Genomic DNA, 18,983 nt, shown 5'->3' with positions numbered 1-18,983 from the left:
AGCTGCTGAGCCTGGAGCCCAGCCCCTCCCCCCGCTCTCAGCACCATAAGGACACGGAACACGGATTCTTTGAGGCCCAGCCTAGCTCCTGACATGTAGAAATCACTGGATGAAGACACAGCTGCTACGGAATCCCCCAGGCTTCAAAACCTCTACCTACCGGGCCTGCTGGGGAGGGCAAATTCAAGAGTCCCCAACATGAGCTCAGGGCTAGGCTGGCTGCTTTGTCACAAAGACACCCTCTACTGGGACGCCTGGGTGGCTCTGGGGGGTGCGTCTGCCTTTGGCTCAGCTCAGGTCATGATCCCAGGGTCCTGGATGGAGCCCTGGCATCGGGCTCCCTGCTCAGTGGGAAACCTGATTCTCCCTCTCCCACTCCCCCTGCTTGTGTGCCCTCTCTCGCTCTCTGTCAAATATATAAATAAAAAATCTTTAGAAATAAGTTAATTTAAAAGATATCTGTTTTACATAAAGTCCATGTCACAAGTCATCTGTGGCCACTTGCATACCCACATCTCCAGAATCACCCTAAAACACGGATGCCCCATGCACCCCATTTGTCCAGTGCCCACCTTGCCGTGGTTGTGGTTCCTTGAGGGAGTTTGCAAGACCTCCTGCTACCAAGGGTTTTCTCCCCACCCCAGCCACGGAGGGCACAGACCAAGAGCAGATGGAACAGGTAAGTTTTATTTGGACTTTCAACTTGTTCAGAGAGCTCAGGGGCCCCCACCTCCCTCTCCAGGCCCCTTCCCCATTTCCCCTCCCCGGGCAGGGTGGGGGGAACACTCAAGGTACAATGCCATGTGTCTCTGGAGTCCTTGGTCCCTTCCTGCCTGACACACCTCTTCACTCCCCTGCACTGAGGACGAGGGGGTGTGAGGAGGCGGTGGGGGGGGTGCCTGGAAGAGTTGGATCAGAATGGTACATGCACTGACGGTAGCGCCCACTGCCACCAGCCCGGGGCTGAGACCTGGGAGAGGCTCGCAGTGGGGAGCGGGGGAGAGTTGGATTCATCGTGGGGCAGCAGGCTCTTGCCGTAGGAAGCTCCCCACCTCAGCCCTGGGGACCCCCTGGCCTCCTGCTTACCCATCCTTCTGAGGGTACGACTCTGAGGTAGATTTCACAGAGGGAATGTGGGTCGCTGGGGTGTGGGAAGGGGGTTAGCTCTTTTGAAGTTGATCTCCAACAGCACCCTGGGCCCATCCGTAGGTTCTGGCCTGGGAGGCAGGGCTGATGGCACCCACCCAGCTAACAGAGGCCGAGTCACACACGGGCTCCAGGGCACCTGTGCTGTCAGGGACTCGAGTAGGGTAAGGGTGGAGGGGAGCATCTGTCTTAACAACCTGTGTCTTGGTGCTAGGGGCTCCAGGGGGGCGCAGGGGCCTGGGAGGCTAGCACAGATACTCCCCTGGCCTGGGGGTCATGGTGCAGGGTGTCCCCCGCACCCCCTGCCCTCAGGGCGGCCTCTTTAGGCTGACTCCTCCCAGTTCTGCAGGGTCCTCCCTCTCCACTCCCACCCTCCCTATTCCCCAGGGGGGCAGAGGAGGAGAACAAGACTGGCCTGCAGGGAATGGCAACAAAACAAGATGCCTCCTTCCCCAAAGGGGGGCCCGTGACAAGGGCCCCGAGCTGGCCATGGGATGGAGGAACTAGTATCAGTGTGCAAGGCAGGCTCTGGGACCCCACAGGGAGGTGCTCCCTGGACAGAGCACAGCCTGAGAAAGATGGACACCTGGGGAGAGGCTAGGGGAGCTCCCAGAGTCCTCTGATACCCTCCCCCTCCCCCAGGCCCAAGCACTAGACACCTTCTTGGATCCAACCCTGTCTTGAGAACAGAAAGGCAGAGGGAGAGGCTGGGTGGGATATGCCTCTCCCATCCCAGCCCAGATCCCCCCTGCCCCCCAGCCCCAGCAGAAGCCAGGGAGCTGGGGAGAACCTCGGCTGGCCTTCCAGGGAAGAGCCAGGGCTGAGTGGTGCCTAGACCAGGGAAGACGGCACACACGTTGACTTGGTAGCTAGTGGAGGTATCTGGGGGTCGCAAGGGGCAGGGGCCCCCCACGAGATTCATGCAGCATTCAAAGTGAGTGAGTGGGGGTGATGAGAGAAGATGGAGAAACAGCCAGTGGGTGGGGGAGGCACCCTAGATCTTGCTGTTCTCCAGGTGGGAGTCAATGTGTTTGATGAGGGCATCATCCGGGTACCCAACAGGGAAACCTAGCTGGCAGAGGGGGCAGCTGCGGATATCAGAGCCCACTGTCTCCATCAGCAACTGTGGAGAGAGAGGGAAGTCACTTACAGTCCCCAGCCCTCCCTCACGGTCCCCACAGCCCAGCCTGCCCTTTCCTGAGACCCAGGGCAAGGAGGACTGTAACATGCAGAGACGGCCTGGTTCCCCTTTGTCCAGCACTATCCCTCCTCCTCCCCCCTCCCCGCCCACCAGCTCAGCATGCACTCCCCCAACCCGGGGCCTAGGCCCCCAGGAGGTGTGTATGCTCGGCCTGCCGCCCCAGGGCAGTTATCTGCAGTAAGGAGGGAAGCCAAGACCCAGACATGCCCCCAGAGTGACTAAGACACGGCTCCCGGATAACTCAAAGCAATGGATAATCCCAAACAATGTACAACCCAAAAATAATTTTCTGTCTGGTTTTGGAATATATTTTGGTCCTTCCAGGTGGCAAGGGCTGGCTCTGATATTCAGGAAACTCATTATTTCAGTGAAATGACAGAGCCCCAAGACAGGCTGTCTTGTAGGACAGCCAGTAAAGAGCAGGGGCTCTGAGGCCAGATGGAGGGAACTGGATGAGCAGGCCCGTCCCCATGTGGGCCTGACACCTGTGCCGGTCATCACGGCCTCCATCACTGGTGTCACAGCAGAGGGCTCACTGCCTCCCTCTCAGGAACCCTCCAGCGTAATGAGATCATACAGTCACTGCCCTCATTTGGCCAATAGGAAAACTGAGGTTCAGAGAGGGTAAGTAGCTTGTCCTTGGTCTCACAGCGGCCAAGGCTTAAGCTCTGGAATCAAATCCAAGACTGTCACTCTGAAGTCCATGCCCTTAACGTCGGCACCGAACGAGCCCGCGCTGTCCGGTGCAGGGCCCTTCCACGCGAGCCAAAGGCAGGGAGGGAGAAGTGCAGGGCCCGGGGCGGCCCGGGGAGGCGAGGGGCGGGGCCCAAGGCCGGTAGCCCACCCCCCCACCCCCGCGGACGCCCCACTCACGTTGATGGACGGCCAGGACTGCGCGTGCTCGGCGTGGGCATAGGCGGTGGCGGCGGGCGACTCGGGGACGGGGAAGCCGGCGCAGAACGAGGCGCAGCGGATGGTGCCCGCCTCGGGGCTGGGCGGGCTGGTGGGCACGGCCCACTCCTCCTCTTCAGACGGCTGCTTCTCGAAGCGCAGCCGGATGCCGTCGAAGGCGCGCCGCGGGCTGAGCGGCCGGCCGGGCCCGTAGAGCTCGCCGCCGTAGGCCCGCGGCTTGGGCAGCGTGGCCGCCTCGGCCTGCAGCCAGGGCGGGGAGGCGCCCGCGTAGCCCGCGCCCTCCGCCATCTCCGAGTAGCTGCGGCGGCCCTGGAAGCCGGCCTTCACGTGGTGGCTGGGCGGCTTGGCGTAGGCGCGCTCGGCCGGCGTCCTCTCGGTGGGCGGCGGGGGGCGGCGGGGGCCGGGGCTGCGGGGCCGAGCAGGCGGGGGGTCCGGGCGAGCGGCGCTGCGGGCTGGGGGACTGGCACGGCGGCGGCACCGGCGAGCGGCGCTGCGGGACGGGCGACGGGCAGGAGGGCGAGGCCGGCGAGCGGCGCTGCTGGGGCGAGGGGCACGGGGGCCCGGGAGAGCGGCGCTGGGGGGCGGGGGACTGGCACGGGGGGCAAGGGGGCGCCGCTCGGGCGGGCGGGGACGGGGAGGGGCACTGGGGGGCCGGGGAGTGGCGCTGCGACAGCGGCGAGTGCCTCTGGCCTGGAAGAGAAGCCGGGAGAGTGGAAGGGAGGACAGTGGTGGGGAGAGGAGGCGTCAGAGCTGGGGGAGCCGTGGGCTTGCCGGCGCCCAGCGCCCACCCGCTCTCCTGGAAAGACCCGGCGGGGAAAGGAAGGCAAGCGTGGCCCCAGGACGGTAGCCACAGCTGCCCCCCTCCCTTCGGACCCAGCTCCTGGCCTCCCCATCCCGGGCCCCATCTCACCACCACTCCGGGCCTGCTCCTGCAGCAGAGTCCTTAAGATCCTCCCCTGCAGGGAACTCAGCTCCCGAAGCCGGCCCAGCTCCTCTGTCAGCTCCGTGTAAGCCAGCGCCAAATTCACCCTAAAGGACACCCCGGGCCCCCCCAGGCAAGGCTTGACTCCGGCCTGCCCTGACCCCGGGGTCAGAGGGCAGGGAGTGCAGGAGAGAAGGAAAGTGGGTTTAGGGTCATGGCTGCGGAGGGAGAACTGGCTGTGCCCCAGCCCCTGACTCTCCCTTCCCTCCAGGGCCCTCCTACCCCAAATGCAGAATGGATCTCAAATGCCACCTCTTCCAGGGAGCCTCCCTCACTTCCCAGTGAACCTGACCTGGGGCGAGGGCAGTGGCTCCCAGACTAGGGGCTGGGGAGCTCAGGGATGCCAAGGGGTCCCTGAGCCTGTGCGTTCACCAGGCATTGTCTATGGCCTGAGCACATCTGATACAGGTGTGTGTGAATGTTTTTCTAATCTGTGCAGAAGCTGTGGCGACGAATAAAACACAGATTCATCAAAAAACGGCACTGAATTTATAGTAGCTTTAGTTACTGTGAATTTTCTCAAAGAGCGAATCCTAAAAGTGTAAATGCAACCTGGGGGGGGGGCAGGGGGTCCATGAGGAGTCCTCACTGAAGGACTGGGGACCAGTGCCGCACGACCTAAGACCCCCATTCCGTAGGTGAAGATATGGCCTTCTGGCTTGCCAGAGCCAGCTCATAAATCTGCCAAGCGCCAGGCCCACTGCTCTTGCTTCCACCTCAAGGCTGCCCTGAGCTCTCAGTCTCTCACCTCCCGGGATGCCAGGGAGCCCTTCCATGGAGAGCTCTGCGAGCAGCTGCTGTGTGCCACACACCTCCAGAGGGCGCAACCCACAATAAGCCCTTATCAGAAGTTGCCTTGTTCTGGAACTGCCCTGGGAATTCTTCGAAAGGGAGCATTATGTTGCTGTATTTGTATTCCCAGCACCTGGTCCAGGCCTGGCACCCACTAGACGTTCAGGAAGTGAAGAATGAACTGAGCCTCCCCAGCCATTTGCCTTTCTTCTTCCCTTTCGTCCTCCCACTTCCTCCCGGGCGCCCACCTGCATGGAGCTGGAACAGGCTCTGAATGCAGCAAAAACTTCACCCACTTCCTTTTCTCTTCCTTTCTCTTTGGGTCATTTGACCCAGAACTACGGAAGGTTCTCTGTCTCAGCGCTGCCCCTCCCCGCTCCCAGCCTGGGCTGCACCCCTCCAGGGAGCTCTTCCTGACCTCACATGCCACTCTGTGGTTGCCTTGGGTCACTGCTTTCATCTCTGTTCTAGGCTTGGACACAGCCTGGGAGGCAGGGGTTTGGTTTCCTTCGCTAGATCGCCCCGCCCCCTTCCCAAGTCCAGAAGGGACTCGAGAGCTTTGTGGAAGTTGGAGCTGGACAGAGGTGGCAGGGAGAGGCTCAGCCACTCCAAATGGATCTCCTCCCAGGGGAAGCCCTCTTGCTCTAGGAGCTGTAGGGTGCTAGGCATGAATAGGGCTGGGGGGGCGGTGTCTCCAGACCCTGAGTTCCCTGTCCCCATCCCAAGGTAATGGTCATGGGAGAGAGGATGCATGTGGAAGGGAGGGAGTAAAGGCAGGAGTGAGGCCAGTTGAGTATGAGGGATGGTGTGAGAGTGAGTGTGTGTGTGTGTCTGACCCTAGAGGAGAGAAGGGGAAGTCTTGAGGTTAGGGCTTCAGAGGGCAGGAAAAGCCGAGGTGCAGAGGGTAGATAATGACTGAGCTCCTTCACTCTACGCTCTCTGCTCACTGGCTGGTTCTCTCTAGCTAATCCTGGGGTGAGCTGGGTGATGGGGGAGGCAAAAGCCCCTCCCATGACAAAACTATTTTTAACCCATTTGGGCCAAAGCCAAATTACTGCAAAGGGGCTGGGATGCTGGGGGACAAGCCCACTTCCTAGGGAGAGAGAGTACCCAGCTGAGGGTGCACAGGGATGGAGGGGAGCAGAGAGGAGGGAGTCCTTTGGGGAACCCTGGCCGAGGTGCTGGAACCTCCATTCTATCACAGCTCAGCCCTTACGTGATCTGTTCTGTGATCCCTGACCTTCCTCTCATGGGTCTGTGGGAAAAAATGGCATCTCCCCCATCAGACTGGAAGATCCAGCCTGTGTGTCCCACATTAAATTGGGGACTCCCCAGTGACAGCTCCCCTCTTCAGACTGAGTGCAGGAGCCATGTCTCCCCCATCAGACTGGGGGCTGCGGAGGATCACGCCGACCCCTCAGTGGCAGGAGCAGGAGGGGGCTCTGAGCAGGGCCCTGACTGAGCGTCCCCCTCTGACAGAGCGGCAGGGCAGCCGCTAGTCTCCCCATCTCTCTCCCCATCCGCCGTCACTGCTGTATCTCAGGTGACAGATACAGGTCGTCGCCTTCACACCCCGCCTTGGAGATCTCACCTGCCACACTCAGTTCCCAGGCCCCTATCTCTCCCCTACTTGCCTTCCTCCCCTTGTCAGGAGCTACCCCAGTTTCCACCGCCCTGCTCCTGGCACCCCCCTCACGGAAAAACAGACAGGTCAGCAGGAAAGAAGCCCCTAGCCCAGAAGGCCCAGCCCCTCCCCCAGCTCCGACCGGGTGTGGGGAGGGGGGTGGGGGGGCAGGTGAGTATCGTTCTCCTCCTGGAGCCCCAGGCAGCCTCACAAAGACCTCTGAGACCCGAGGCAAGGTGGTGGGGTCTGATCTCCGGACGTCCCGCGGCCCTTCCAGATGGCCCCTTTCATCAAGCATCTCTTCCCACCTCGAGACTCACAGGCCCGGGCTGCTACAGATGCTAAGGACCTGAATGACTCACATTAGAAAACACTGCCAATTCAGTGGAAAAAATCTCAACTTCACAACACAACCAGGGCTTGCACACGTGCACCTGAATACACATTCCATTTCCTGGCTTCCCGGCCCCCACCTGAACGCTAGTTCCCACCATTGCGACTGTTCGGGAAGCATGGGTCAGGCCCACGGCAGCAGACGGCTGCTCTGGGGCACTTCTTTACTGCCTAAATTACGGGGGAAAGTTCTGTCTGCATCTCTCAGAACCTGGGAGGGATCTAGGGAGAAAAGAATGATAGGTAACCTTGATGAGTGCTTACCACGGGCATCATGCTAAAGAACGTTCCTGAATCTTCACAACAACCCCACAAGGTGGCCACCCCTCTCTCCATGTTACAGATGACAGAACTGGGGCTTACAGAGTCCTCAAGCCTAGGAGCAGTGCAGGTGCTGAAACAGAGCTCTGGCCCCCTGGACTCTAAGGTCCAGGCTACTGACCACTCAGCTACGTACCGCCTTCCAGGAGGATCAGGAAAGCGGGGAAGGGGGATGGGTGGGTGGCAGAAGGGAAAGATGAGGTGAAGGAGGCTGGGGAGCCCCACAGTAGCCTGAGCATCACCACCCCTGCCCTGGGAGGGGAGAGGAAGGTGCTAGACGTATACGGAAGATCAGAGCTATTAAGAAGCTGGCTCAAGGTCACAGAGCAGGGGTGGCACAGAGCAGGGATTCGAAGCTGCTCCTGGCCCCTCAGCCTGCTGAGCTGGCACCTTCGGAGGAGCCAGAGTGCAAACGGCAGAGCTGGCAGGAAGGAGGACGCCCTCCGCTGCAAAGCTCTCCACCCTCCACTGACTTGTCCTTTCATTCATTCTTTCCACGAATAATTCAGGAATCGCAAAATTTCATCTAGAAGCAATAATCTTCGCTGTGATTGATAAAGCCACTGAGATGAGGAAGGTCAGGGACCGGAGCCTCCTCCTCTGGAAAGGGGCTCTTTCTACCCCTAAACCAGCTGGGAGGCACAAGGGACCCTGCAGCGCCTTCCCCAGGGAAGGTCACTGGGGGCCTGGGGGCCACGGTGAGGGCTAGCGCTGGGCCAGGGCATGGGAACTGGGGCTGCACTTGAGGTCAGGATTAAGGCTGGGGTCAGGGTCAGATTAGGGCTGGGGTTGAGAGTTCATTTTGCATCAGGATTGTGGACACAGTTGGGGGTCAGGATGAGGGGCAGGGTTAAAGCCAGGGATGGCATCCGGATCAGGGCAGGATTGGGGTCAGGATCAGACGGAGCTGGTCGTGGGGGGCAGAATCACCAGCTGACTCAGCATCAGGAGGCCCACAGAAAGCCAGCATTCCCAGCCCTTCCATCTTTGCCCAGAGCTGCCCCCCAGCTGCCCCCGGCCACCTCACCCTCGTGGGGGAATTTAGGGACCAAACTTTCCACCACCCACGGGCACACCCAGCATCAGCCTTCCCGCCCGACCCTCGGGGAGAGAACCACAGGCACCGGGCCGTGGAGCGGCCTTGAGGTTGCGGGCCGGGGGGAGGAGGAAGTCGCTCTGTAACAAGCCAGCGCTCTACCACTTCCTTTGAGGCGCCTTGAGCCCCTTCGCTGTCCTCGACCAGCTATGACTTGCGGGCCACAGAGCCTGGCTCTTCATGGCAGCCCCACCATGCCCCCAGCACAGCTCGATGTTGATGTTCGCTGCTTCGGGAAAGGCTCCCTCCCCGAGACAGCCACGCTGAGCAGCTCACGCCCCGGGGCTGTGATCCTGAGTGCTGTGGGGGTGGCGGGGGCACGCGTCCCAGTGGGACCGGGACGGTCCTGGTTCACAGGAGTCGCCCCGCAGAACTATTTAGATTTTTGAAATGTTAACATATTGAAACCATCCCTTTCAAAACGGACCAGGTTTGCTCAACAAATCGTCTGATCGCCCCTCACAGAAGAGCCTGCTACCTGAGGAAGGACCTGAACCAGAAAAACACCCCCCCCCCCAGGTACTATTGCCCCGTCTGCTCAGGGCCCGCCTGCTATTCACACTTCCCTTCTCCCGCTACTTAACTTCTTTGTACCTCAGTTTGCTCAGCGGTAAAAGGGGACAATACCTTCACCACATCTTCGGGGAGAATGAAACAAGGGTTTGCAGGTAAACTGCCTCACACAGTGTCCAGCCCGGATGAAGAACTGGGAGCGCCCAGGAGATGGGGGGGGGGGGGAGAGAAGGAAAGACACTCGTTTTGATCCTTTTTTGGAAATACCAACCAGCTCAACGACTTTGGTTTAAGAATGAGGGGAGGATGTGCAATTTCCCATCTAGGGAGACTGTGTGGGTAAGGGCTGCTCTCTGCCTTCCTGGCAAGGCCAGAGTCAGAGACAGATTCAAAGCCCACCGATCCCTCAGACCACAATCGGGTGGGAGTGCTGGGTGCCAACTTCAGAGCTTTCCCCACCCTCGGGGAGTCCCAAGGCTGCAAGTGCTCAGGGGTTAATTCCTGTGAGCACCCCTGCCCTGGCTGGAGGAGATTTGAAAGAAAGGAAGTAGGGAGGGTGAGAAGCGTGAAGGGGGAGGCCCTGGGCCTGCTGGTTCTGGGGCATGAGGCTAAGTTCAGGGTACACGGGGGTCTCCGACTTCCGTCCTGACCCACCCCACACTGCCCTTGACCTCTGTGCAGAGTTTCCATCCTCTCTCTCCGAGTTCACACTTCTCCCCCACCACTAACCGCAGCCCACGCAGAGGCTTGTGGGCGGAGAGAGGGGTGTGGGGGGGGGGGGGCGGAAAAGGGCCAGGGCTGCAACACTGAGCCCCCCACGTTGGGAAAAAAGCAAGCCCTATAGTTCTCTCCCTCATCACTCATAATGAGCCCCCATCTTCTCACTGGAGGGCTCCCCTCCCTCATTGCACCCTCACTCCCTTCACTGAGCCTGCCCACCCGAGCCCTAGGCCCCCTCAAGGAACCCCCACTCCACAATTTCCCCTCCACCCTCAGCACTAGCCACACCCTCAGAAAGGCCACACTCAGGACCTGCGACTCTGAGCTGGGCTCAGAGGGTGGGGGCATGCGTTCTGCACATCGCCCCCCCCCACCTGAGACCCTCCAGCTTCCTTACCTCCCTGTGTATCCTAAGGAGCAGGCTGGTCTCCGCTCCCACCCTCCCTCATCACTGCCTTTGGCCCCTGACTGACCTCCAACAGCTCTTTCTCTGGGATAATCTGTCCCCTGGGCACCAGCCACCAAGTGCTGGGCTGACCAAACAGCAGGGCAATCTTGCCTGGAGGTCAGACCTGGAGGGTGGAGGAGTGGCCTGGTCTGGTCTCGACGGCCACTTTCAGAGGAACACTGATGTTCAGAGCTGGTGGGCTCGGGGCTGGGATGGGAAGGACTGGGAATCCTTGGGGCCAGGGCTGCCTCGATGGCCTGTCCCCTCAGCATGGGTAGGACCACTGGGGGGGGGGGCAGGTAGGATTAGCAGAGGCAGTGGCAGTATAAGGGGGGATATTTTTTTTAAGGGGGGATATTTTAACAGCTAGGGCCCCCACAATAAAACTGGCTGCCCTGGAAGTGTCCAAACGGAGACAGATAAGCACCTTTCAGGAACACACCAGACTCATCGGAGGGCTAGCCTGGATTCAGGAATTCCCGTGACCCCTATGTGGATAACCCAGCCCTGCATTCCTCTCCTGGGAAAGCCTATAGGTAAAATTCCCACTAGCCTGGAGGGTCTGGACAAAATGGAAGAAAGAGGAGGGGCTGGTGGGGGAAAGTGAGCTGAGAGCAGGTGACTCAGGTGGGAGGACTGGGGAGGGAGCACTCGGGAAGCAATTACCAAAAGGAGCTGAGTTTATAAGAAAATAAAACTGCCGGGGGAGTGAGGACTTCCTCTGAGAATTAACTCTTGCCAAGCTGGGGCTGTCCAGAGATGATCTGCTTGAAAAGAAGCCTGAGGCTGGGCAGGCAGAGCCTGGCTGGCTCCGGAGTGAGAGGTCTAGGAGGTGCCCATGCGGAGTCCCAACGGTCCGGGACGGAGGGGAGGAGCCCGGAGGTCAGCTCTGGTAAGAGAGGCTCAGGCCAGCCCCTGGGCAAAGCGCAGCTTCCTCGGGCCAAAGGGACGGGGTGGGGTAGGCGGCTTGGGTGGGAAGGGAAGGGATGGCTGTCCTGGCCTTGGGGCAGCATGGACGCTCCCACCTCCACAAGCGCCTGTGGGAGGAGCTCTCCTTCACTCCCTCACTTATAGCCTTGGCCCCTTGGGACCCGCCATTCCTTCTCTGGCCTTCCACCCTTTTCACCTTCCTCCCACATCTCTCAGTAACGACTGCCCTCTGAGCCCAGGAACCTGGGGCCACAGAGGCGAAGCCAGTAAGGCAAAGTTGCTCAGCATCCCTGGAAGGATTCAACCTGGCTATTCTGATTCCAGTCCTGCCAAAAAAAAGTCCTCTCTCTGGATTCAACCAATTGGAGGGAGCCTTCGCTGCTGGTCTGCTAAGAGGGGGTGGGACTCGGTGAGCCATAAAGGGCCCTTCACTGTAACTTTTGAGGCAAGCTAGGCTTCTAGAAGTGTGTGTGTGTTCTAGGTTTGGGCACATGGGTTAGGATGTGCCCAGACCCACAAGCTAGGACAGACCCGCTGCACAGACACCCCCAACACCGCCCCCCCCAGCAGCGTGGCTTGAGGGATCCCACCCACCGGTCCCACACACTGGGTTCTCACCCCCCCCCAGCTATCACAGCTCCACCCAGGCCCTCACCCCAGGGTGCAGAGGGAAGTGAGGGGTATCCCCAACTGGCCAGAAGTTGGGAGGAAGGTGAGAAGGAAGCCTGCTGGAAGGAGGCCCCCTGGGGTCCCGTAGCCAGGTATACGGTGTGATGGAGAGTTAGTTCCTGCCCCTCTCAGGGCCTCAGTCTTCCCCTCCAATGAAAATAGGGAGTCTGTGCCACACGGACTGGTTGCAGGGGAGAAGGCTTAGGCGGAAGGAGGTGTGCGCTCTGTTTCTCAGAAAGCGGGAGAGGAGGAGTTCAGGGTGCGGATGTGAAAAGCATCAGGCTCAGTGCTGTCAGGCTGCTGCTTGCCCTCTCGCTTGCTGCCCGGTGCTGCCCCAGGGGCCCCCGCCATTAGACTCCCCACTGACAGCTCCTCCCTACTTCCTGCTGCCCTTCCTTCCCTCCATGATTCCCAAGGGCCGCCCCAGCACAGCACATTCTGTTCTCCCTCCCTGCTGCCACAGAACTCAAGGAAGCCCCTCTTCTTCTCAGCCTCAGCTTTCTCCTGAGGCAGGAAACAAGGCATCACCAATCCTGAGACAGACCACCTCCTTCCTCCTCACCAGGGAGGGGACTGTTAACCCAACTAACTGGCCTTGTTACTGGGCAGAAAACGGGGCCCCAGAGAGGCCCAGAAACTCACCGGGCGACACAGAACGGAGCAGCAAAGCTGCGGAGGAGATCTGTCAAGCCCTGACACCGCAAGGAGGCATAAGCTTGGGTGCCAGAAGAAAGCAAAGGGGACATCCCAGAACGCCACCTCCTTGCTGGGAAGCGTGCAGAGCCACATAAGCAAGCCAAACCGCACAGCCCTGACACTGGAAGACAGGTCCTCCAAGCAACACAGGGTGGGAGAAGTGAACTGAAGGGAGGACCTGGGGAATGCCACCCCCAGGGCACAGAGGTCAAGAGGGAGAGGATTTCAGATGTGACTTACTGGTCATCCCCGACTCTTTTCACCCACGCCATGTCCCGCTCTGACTGGTTGGAGGCGAGATCCTAGGGAGGAAGACTGAGGTCAGATGCCAGTGGTCACCTTGCCCGGACCCTCCTCCCCTCTTTACCACTCCCAGGGCCAGTCTATACCCAGGAAGGAAGTCCTGGGCCTCTAAAGGCTATTTCCAGCAGCCCCCGGGGCCTCCGTGGAGCTCTGGGCAGGGTCCTGGGCCCCAATGTCCCTGCCCTTTACCTGGGCCCGGCTCTCCTGCAGCTGCTTCAGCTCCCCCTGCAGCCGCTCGCACTCAGCCTGGAGCTGTTCCTCCCGAAGCTGAGCCCCCCGGGCCTCGCCCTGGGCAGCCTCCAGAGCCTCTTCCAACCGCCGCCGCTCTAGCTCGCTCACACTGGCTGTGGGGCCCGGCCAGCCTGCTGGCAGGACAGAGGATAACGTCAGCCTGGGCCCGGCTGCTGGGCACCCTCCACCGACTCCCAGACCAGCAGAGACTGAAACAGGTGAGCACCGCAGCATGAGAGATCCGAAAGGGCCAGCCAGAGGCCAAATTCCCCAAGATGCCTCTACGGGGGCTCTGAGGAAGGATGGCCTGAGCTGCCTCTTCTAATCTTCCTGGAGGCCAGGAACAAAATAAGATGGCCTCATGAAGGGCTTCCCTGGCCACATTCAAATCTCCAAGCATCCTCTGGCCTCTGCTGATCACCACCTAGGACAGGCAGGGGGACCCTGAGTGGAGGTGCCCTCTGCTGACACACACGGGAACTGCATGGGGGTAGCCAGGGAAAGCGGGTGGTAAGGGGCGGGGCGGTGGGAGAAACTGGGTAAGGGAACAGGTGGTAAAGAGGGATAGGGTAATTATGGGAGACATTTAAGACATTATAATGGGGTGTTGACTATCAGTCCCAGAAGGGAGAGGTGTCCAAGGATGCGGAAACGGGGGTTAGGCTGGGGGACTTTGGGGAAGGGACGTCGGGGGTCGCGGAGATCTCACCGTGACTCAAGCCAGATCCCCCTCTCAGTGCCAAGTAGTGCAGGTCCAGATCAGCACACGGTGGGGCAGGGGCAGGCGGGGGGCTGGGGCTGGAGAAGGCGGCGTCCCGGAGGCCTTGTTGCTGCCGCAGCTGCTGTTCCAGACCACAGATCTGCCGCAGGTGGGTCTCCACCAGGGCCCGCTGCACGGAGAGACAAAGGAGTAGGGTCTGCCCAGGACTAGGGAACCCCTGAGGGCCCCCCAAACCCAGGACTCCCGCATGTCTGGGAAGCCATCCCCCCCTAAGCTGAGCCGAGGCCCCAAGTCACACATCCCAACTCCACTCTCAGTGGCTATGAGTGTGAGGTCTTGTCTCCCAGCAACTGCAATGCAGATGTTTCTGGCTGTTGCCCCTTGCAAGGTCAGAGTTAATGCCTCTTCCCTGTCATGAACACACGGGACGCTTATAAGACCACACGGCCCCCTCGGTCCAGACACAGCCACCCCCTCAGAAGCATAAAGATTTCTATTTGCCTATGTGACAACCACGCTGGGCTTCACCCGTCTCATCTATAACGTGGGGACAGCCTCACTTACCTTGTAGGTTATAAGGATTGAAAGCAGTAAATGTGTCTAAAGAGATCACAACGGTGCCTGGCACACGGTAAGGGCTGTGTAAGTGTTGGTGATGATTAAGGCAAGACATTTTTACACAAATGCCCCACAACCACACAGCGCTGTGGTAATCATGTGCCCTTTTCAGAGGAGGGACAGAGGCTAAGTGCCTTAACCCAGGTCGCAGGCAGGAGCTGTCAGAGACGGTGTCTCCTGACTCTGACGCCTGCCCACCTGCACACCCCTACTCAGAATCACAGACAGGCCGAGACCCATCGCAGCAGCCACAGAGACCTGATTCCCTCTGCCCTCGACCCACGCAACCTTCCAGGCACAGGGCCGCAGGCAGAGAGTCAGCCCAGCACAAGACCCAAACACAGGCAAGAGACACGGCGTCTGCAGGTCACTGCATGGCCAGGGTGTGCTGGGAGTCACTCACAACTGGAATGACACACTCAGCCCCACTCCCAAGGGCGACGGGCACCCAAAGACACACAGGAACCCACTGGGCTCCACACCACAGACACACACACGTGGGGTCGCACCCTCGAGCACCCCCGGCTCCCCAGGCCTCACCATCTCCCCCAGCTCTGTCTCCAGGTCGCTCTTCTCCACGCAAAGTTTCTCATAAGCCTGGATCATCTCCCCAAGCTGTTCTTCCTGCTCCTTATTCTTCTGCAACTGGATGGGGCCCGGAGGGAGTGGAGGGCACGCCACAGTCAGGCCCATCCTTGACGTGCGGGCCGAGCGGCTCCTCGTGCCTCCCCCGCCCACACATCCAGCACCCAGTGGAGGGGTGGTCGAGGCTGCAGCCCATTCTAGGGAAGGCTACAACCATCTCTGATCCAGGAGACAGAGGCTGGGGGGCGGGGGCGGGAGGTGTTAGAAATACACTGGAACAGGGAGCTCAGGGAGACCAGCCTGGGCCGGGAGACCAGCCTGGGCCGGGAGGCCAGCGAGGGGCTCACCTCATGCTGGAACTGGTTGAGCCGTTGCTGCAGGCTGACCTTCTCCATCTCCAGCAGGGAGCCATCCTTGATTTCATACAGAGAGAAGCCGTGCTCCTCTCCAAAGTCATTGATCAGCGGGTACTGTGGGCAGGCAGGCCCTCAGGACGGCTGGCGCCCAATGCCCTGCCCAGGCTTCAGCCTCACTCAGGCCCCCACCCCACAACCTGCCTCGAAGTCCTGGTCCCTCCCTCCCCTGCTCAAGTGGGATCCACACGACCTGGAGGCATCTCCCAGCAACCAGATCTTGTTTAGATTCAAGGTCCCACCCCTTGGCCCTGAGGATCCCTTCCTGACCCTTCCCATCCACAGCAGCCACATCTGTCATGGGGGACCCTCAAGTTCCCGGGAGTGTGGGTCCTGATCCCTCTTTGGGATTCGTGGGATCCCCAGTTCCTGCCCCTCAGAGCCCCTACTGTAACACACACACGGCCAGACCCCCATCTTTCCCAAGTTCTGACCTTTATCTCGTAGACTTTGAGACGGCGGCGGAGGGTGGCATTCTCCCTCTCCAGGCCTCCCAGCCGCTCTTTAATGTCTCCGTAGGCTGTGATGAGGGCAAAGTGGGAGGCCGAGCACATGTCCCCCCCCAGCGAGGGGTCTCCTGGGGCATCCAGCCACACCTCACTGGGCCCCAGCGCCTCCTGGGTCAGGATGCTGATGTCATCTTCAAACATGGACTCCATGGCAAGGGCCCGGGCCTCGGCCCCCACTGGGCCTCCTGGGAGAGCAGGAGCAACGGTGGAGAGGGCAGCCTGGACGCTGTCTCTGATACCCCTCGACCTGGCCCAAGGAACACTATGGCCAGCCGAGAGACAGCTTGGAAGCCCCCACCCCCGTCTCCCCCCAGACTGCTAAGCCCTGTCTTCTCTGCTGCCTTTGGGGGAAGGGGCTGGAACCCACTGAAAACTTGGAGGGAGGGGGGGAAGAAAAGTAGGGACAAGTAAGCCAGGCTAGCGGCAGGGAAGAGTTCCTTCCAGAACCCAGGGAGACCTGTGGACAGGAAAGGACTGCCTTCCCAAGTCAGGGCCCAGCCGGGGTTGCCTTGATACTCCTCAGCCCCTCTCCACCCCTAGGCCTCGCTTCCCCAAGTACCTCTCTGCCAAGCTCCTCATCCCAGGCCTCTGGCACCCCGGCTCCTCCCTAAGGCCCAGTGCGACTGGGAGTCAGCCCCACCACTGTCAGGACGTCCTCTGTGGGGCCCCCGCCCAACTTCCCAGCTTCTTCCTGCAGGATCCCGGAGTTCAGGAAAAGGAAGTACCTCCCCCACTCACACCAGGGCTGTGGCAACCCTCCAGGCCCTCCTCGCCCCTGACCTGGGACCCACAGGAAGTCCTCCCAGAGTGTCAGAGGGAACACACAGTGGGGGCGGGGGGCCTGGGAAGGGACCGCCAAAGAATTCCCTGGCCCGCCAATGTGCCGGCACACAGGGAAAAGGGGAGCCCTGGGAGGGGGCAGGAATGACTCAGGGCTCCGAAAGAGTAGGCGAGGGGGTGCGTGTGTACTTCTCCTGGCCCTGTTTATGAATGTGTGTCTGTGGTTGGCATGTGTGGGGGGAGTGTGTGTGTCTGTGAATGAGTGTAGGTGTGTCACAGTCAATGAGTGCCTTTGCAGGGCTGCGGCTGGGGTCGGGGATGGAGTTGGGAAGTGACCGAGAGGCCGTGTGTGTTTGTGTGTGCACGCGTGCGTGAGCGTGTGTGAAGGGTGGGCACGTTCGGGGCCGTGTGTCACGTGAGGCACTATGGGAATGTCCGAGGTGTGTGTGCGCGCGCGCCGGAGCGTGTGTGCGCGTAGGAGAGGGGGCTTGGCGTGAGGTGTGAGTTGAGACAGTGGGGTCCGCGACCTCCCAAAGCCCGGCGGCAGGCCCGGGTCCCAACACCCCCCCCCCACTCCCCATTAAGTGCCAGGGAAACGCGTGTGACCGGGGCCGAGTACGGAGTGTGTGCGCGTGTTTGTAGGGCTGGCCCCACCTTTAACCCCTTCCTCTCCAGGCGCATCCCCTCCCCCCCAACTCCGCCCGCCTGCGCTCACCACACCCCCCAGCCCCCCAGCCCGCCACCTCGGGCCCTCCGTCCCCTGGGCCGCCCCGACAGACGCTCCCTTCCTCCGCATTCCCCCCCGGCCCGGCGGCCCCGGGTGAGAGCCGCGGAGGGCGGATGGGAGGGGGGTGCCTCCTCGGCCCCGGGCCCCTACTGCGGCCCCTTTAAGAGGCGCCCTTTAAACCCCTTTAGCTCGGCGGACAGAAATTGTCGCCCCTCCCCTCTCGGGGGCCGAGACCACGCAGCCCCCTCCCCCACCGCTGGCCGAGCCCCGGGCCCCCAGTCGGTCGTCCCCGGGCCGGGGAAGGGGGCTCCCGAGGCGGTGCGGCCTGAGGAGCGGCGGCGGAGGGGGAAAGGGGGGGTGAACGCGGGCGGCCGGCGCCGGACCCTTCCCCTCCCCGGCCCGCCGGGGCCAACTGCTCGCCAACCTCCCGCCCCCTCCTCCGGCCCACCCTGCGACCCCGGGGCCCGGCCCCCGGGCGCCGCTCCCCTCCCCCCGCCCCAGCCCCGCCGGGGACTCACAGCTGCTGCCGGTTCCTGCTTGTAATCGCAGCTTACCCCCTCCGCCTGCTCCCTCCCCAGACGGGCACCGGTGCCCCCACCCCCCTGGCACCGCGCTCCGCTCTCGCCCTGTCGCCGCCGCCGGGTCTCTCCCCACCCCCCACCCCTCCCCCCAGCCCCCCCTCCCTCCCGCCCGCCCCGCTCCTCCTCCGCCGCCGCCGCCGCCGCTGCCTCCTCCTCCTCCCCGGCTGCTCCGGGTTTCTCCAGCTGGGAAGGCGCCCGGGACCCCGCCGCTGCCACCACCACGTGGCGAGGGGCGGCCAGCCCCCGCGGTGCGGCGCGGCCTGGCAGCGCGCCCGGCGCCCCCCGGCTCCCCGCCGCGCCCGGCCCGCGCTCCGCGCCCCCTCCCCGACGCCTCCCTAACGCAGTGTGGCGTGGCGTGGCGTGTGTCGGGGGCGCCTGCGGCCGCGCAGGACTCCGGTGGCGCTTTGGGGTTTGCTTAGGGGCTGTATGTTTTGGGGGAAAGGGAAGCTGTTTATTTGGATTTGGGGTTTGGTTTGGTCTTTGTCCTCTTGAGAAGGAAAATATCGGACTTACTCTTCATTGCTCTTGGGGGTGGGATCCTTGCTCTGATAAAAGATACTCTGACCATAGGGTCTAGTCGGAGAGACTAAATTTGTTAACTTCTTCGGAAGTGAGAGTGAACTCAGGGTCAAAGGTTCATTTAGAAGGGAAACCGCTTTCCTCCCCCCAACACAATCCCCTCACCCCCGGCCAGTGACAGGAAGAAACAGCACATGTCGCCCTTCCACAAAAATTATTTGAGCACCCACCAAACTGCTGGGCAGGAGACACGAGGTTCTTTTTGTTTTTGTTTTGTTTTGCCATTTTCCCACTGTGTGACCTTGGGCAAGTTACTTAACCTCTCTGAGTAAAGTTGGAGATAATTCCCGACCCAGGTAACCATGGGAGGAAGAATGGGGAATCGGAACTGAAGGTGCTCTGTGAGTCTTCAGGAGGTGTTAATGAGTCATTTCGGTTATTCCTTGATGGATTAAAAAACGTGGGCAGAGGCATGGTCAGCCTGGCTGCAAGTAGTGAATGATCAGGGGAAACTCTGAAGGACTCTGGCTGACTCCTGACAGGCCAACCCTGG

General features: G+C 61.1%; 1 protein-coding gene across 1 annotated transcript; it reads right to left on the bottom strand.

Annotated features, from left to right (window-relative positions):
- Positions 1–666: 666 nt before the first annotated feature.
- TBKBP1 (TBK1 binding protein 1) lies at positions 667–17,807 on the bottom strand. The gene is given in 11 exon segments (XM_087854461.1): positions 667–2,269; positions 3,221–3,649; positions 3,651–3,949; positions 4,170–4,288; positions 12,684–12,745; positions 12,936–13,108; positions 13,687–13,867; positions 14,857–14,961; positions 15,249–15,371; positions 15,749–16,008; positions 16,383–17,807. Coding segments are annotated over 10 exon segments (1,845 nt in total). The 5' UTR covers positions 15,974–16,008; positions 16,383–17,807; the 3' UTR covers positions 667–2,140.
- Positions 17,808–18,983: the final 1,176 nt, after the last annotated feature.

The sequence above is a fragment of the Ursus americanus genome, chromosome 23 (assembly GCF_024610735.1).
Source record: "Ursus americanus isolate L20-20 chromosome 23, mUrsAme1.1.p, whole genome shotgun sequence".
Lineage (NCBI taxonomy): Eukaryota > Metazoa > Chordata > Mammalia > Carnivora > Ursidae > Ursus > Ursus americanus.
The sequence above is the reverse complement of the archived record's forward strand: the minus strand, read 5'-3'. Positions and strand labels throughout refer to the sequence as shown.